The sequence below is a fragment of the Fulmarus glacialis genome, unplaced genomic scaffold (genome assembly GCF_000690835.1).
Source record: "Fulmarus glacialis isolate BGI_N327 unplaced genomic scaffold, ASM69083v1 scaffold14497, whole genome shotgun sequence".
Classification (NCBI taxonomy): domain Eukaryota; kingdom Metazoa; phylum Chordata; class Aves; order Procellariiformes; family Procellariidae; genus Fulmarus; species Fulmarus glacialis.
This window is the reverse complement of record NW_009225190.1, coordinates 6,883-9,431: the sequence shown is the minus strand read 5'-3', so window position 1 is coordinate 9,431 and position 2,549 is coordinate 6,883. Positions and strand designations below refer to the sequence as shown.

The 2,549-nt window shown below is 62.4% G+C and overlaps 1 protein-coding gene across 1 annotated transcript in view; it reads left to right on the top strand.

Moving 5' to 3' along the window:
• Positions 1 to 107: 107 nt before the first annotated feature.
• PATL2 (protein associated with topoisomerase II homolog 2 (yeast)) overlaps positions 108 to 2,549 on the top strand; it is a gene marked incomplete at its 5' end in the record, with an annotated part of 5,407 nt that continues 2,965 nt past the window's right edge. The window contains 7 exons of the mRNA XM_009582409.1: positions 108 to 210; positions 398 to 720; positions 921 to 989; positions 1,097 to 1,162; positions 1,543 to 1,710; positions 1,814 to 1,897; positions 2,405 to 2,548. Coding sequence (XP_009580704.1) covers positions 108 to 210; positions 398 to 720; positions 921 to 989; positions 1,097 to 1,162; positions 1,543 to 1,710; positions 1,814 to 1,897; positions 2,405 to 2,548 — 957 coding nt within the window. The remainder of the gene's footprint in view (positions 211 to 397; positions 721 to 920; positions 990 to 1,096; positions 1,163 to 1,542; positions 1,711 to 1,813; positions 1,898 to 2,404; position 2,549) is intronic.

Sequence of the window (2,549 nt, the reverse complement as noted above, 5' to 3'; positions counted from 1 at the left end):
CCAGCGGGGTGGGGAGGAGGTTGGGTGCCCCCCACTTGGGGGCAAGTTAGGGTTACCCGATCCCTGCCTGTGTCCCTTAGCGGGGACCCTGCTGCTTTCAACTCCAGATCCTCGAGGACTACCTGCTGGTGGAAGATGCGCCTCTGCTGGAGGAGATGGCTGAGGAGGACGAAGAGCTCGACCTGTACAATGAGATGACTTTTGGGTTAGGTAAGATCTCAGGGGAGCCTCAGGATGGGGTAGGTCAGCGAGCACCCAATGGGGTGAGGAGGATGGAGGTGGGGGTGTGAGGAAGGTGTCCTCCTGCCTGGTGAGGAGATGGTTTGGGAGCAGGGACCCTGGTAGGCATTGCCCAGGCTCTCACCCATCCTGATGTGCTCTGCTTCCCTCCTCCCAGACCGAGACTCTACTGAGGAGGACGCTGCAAAACCCCTGATGCCTTCAGACATCAGCCCTGAGCTGGCTGAAGTGGTGGCAGAAGAGACCGAGGCTGGGGAGGAATTGGGGCCGGGAGCAGCCGAGCAGCCAGAGGAGCTGGGAGAGCCCCAGGAGGAAGGTGGGATGGAGCCAGAGGTCGAGCAGGTCAGCTCTGAGTTGGAGGAAGAGGAGGAGGAGTTGGGAACTGAGGAACAGGAGGAAGACCAGGAGCCCTGTGAGGAGCCCAACGACCTGGGAGACCCGGCGGTGATGAGAGCTGTGCAGAGCAAACCCACGCTGGAGGTGACGTGTGAGCGGAGAGGGAGGGGACCCACGCCTGGCCGGCAGGCAGAGGGGCTGTTGGGGACCTGCTGCTGCCCCCTCCATCCCCATACCTGTGGGTCCTGCCCCACGGAGGGCACCAGGGAGTAGTTTGGCCCAAGGGAGGAAGACCCACCATGCCAGGGCTGAGTATGTGCCTGTAACCTCTTCTTTGCTTGCAGAGCCAGGACTCGGCGGTGCTGGACAGCAGGATTGGTGCTTGCTGGGCAGAGTTCAGCAAAGAGGACACGGTAAAAATATCTCCTCCGATCCGGTGACAAGGCTGAGCGGCCCCTGTAGTGTCCCCTGCCCTTCTCCTGTCCTCCTTCCCCATACTGACCATCTCCCTGTCTTCCAGCTGGCGATGGATCCCACGGTGTGGGGCTCCTGCCCCGGCAGCATCCCACCCCACCACGTGCTGGAGGTGGGTACCCCCAGCCAGGCCCTCAGGGAACGGCCAAGGGCTCCCTGGTACCCTGGGCTAAGCGTCGCGCAGGCGATTTGAGGTGACTGGGGGACCTCCAAAGCCACATGATGGGTTTGGAGGCGCAAGGATGTGTCTCTTGGGTGCCAAGGCCACCCTAAGCAGAGCCTGGGTTAGAAGGCAAAGCTTGAGTTTGGGGGGACTGGGACCCCCATGCCGGATCCCCTGCTGTTGCATGCCACCAGGATGGGAGCCAGGATGGCCGGTGCATGGTCTGGTTGAGCAACAACCAAAGGCTTTGGTGAGCTGCTTGATGTTGGGGGAGCTAAATTGATCCCAGCTGGGCCCCATTTCCATCTCCTGCTGCCTCCTTCCCGCAGGATAAAGCCATCCTCCAGGTCCTGGAGAGGCCCCCACCATCTGCCAACGTGGCCCTCGACTTCCTCGGCTCCCCTGTGCAGAGGGGCTATGGGGGCTCTCCCCGGCTCAAGCGCCCTGACTTCAGACTCATGTCCCCCAAGTCCTTCCCCCAGCGCTTTCTCCGGCAGGTAACGGGTTTGGGGGTCTCTTGCATCCCCTCTTCCTCTGCCTCCCCTCCCCAGGAGGACAGGCTTGTCCCAGTGATACCTCCCGTCTCCCGCCCTGCAGCAGTCGCCTCTGATGCCTCGCTCACCGTGCTCCCCTCGGCCCTTCACGCCGGCTCGCAGACCCTCTCCGCTCTTCGCTTCTAACCAGGTAACGCAGTGGGCTGTGAGCTACCACCATGTCCTCTCTGAGGTCCCCTGGAGCAGCAGGGGATGGGACAGTGCCTCCCCCAAGCTCTGCCATCCGGGGATGCCGGGGATGCCTCCATCTAATTCTGAGCACCCATCTCTGGCGTCTTACCAACGGGGAAGGTGCAGCCACCGGTGTGGCTGTTGCTTCATAAATCTATTTGTCCTGATGTCCCCACAGGACCTGCACTGGGCATGGTGTTGTGCTTGGTGTTGTGCTGTGGCACTGGTGATGGACCTGGGGCACGCAATCCCTGGTGACACCCGGGTCCCCTTACCTTGCTCAGCTGTAATGGCAGGATCCTGGGGGGTATCACCTTGCTGTGGTGCCCCATGTGTCCCCTCCGTGCAGGGAGAGGGTGGCCCCTGCAAGGATGGGAGCCAGAAGCCAGCATGAAGCTGGCAGACCCCTCCGGGACCCTTGGAGGGGAAGGCTCAGACACGTGATCGCTTCTCTCTCCCTCTCTAGACCGCAGAGTACGCAGCTCCGACCCCTTTCCGGCCTGCGTCACCCACCATCAGCAGCCCGCCGCGGCCTCTCGCCATGCACTTCGGTCCCATGTCTCCCTCTTTGGACCCCGCTCTCTTCTTCAGTCCGTCGGCCAGCGGCCAGC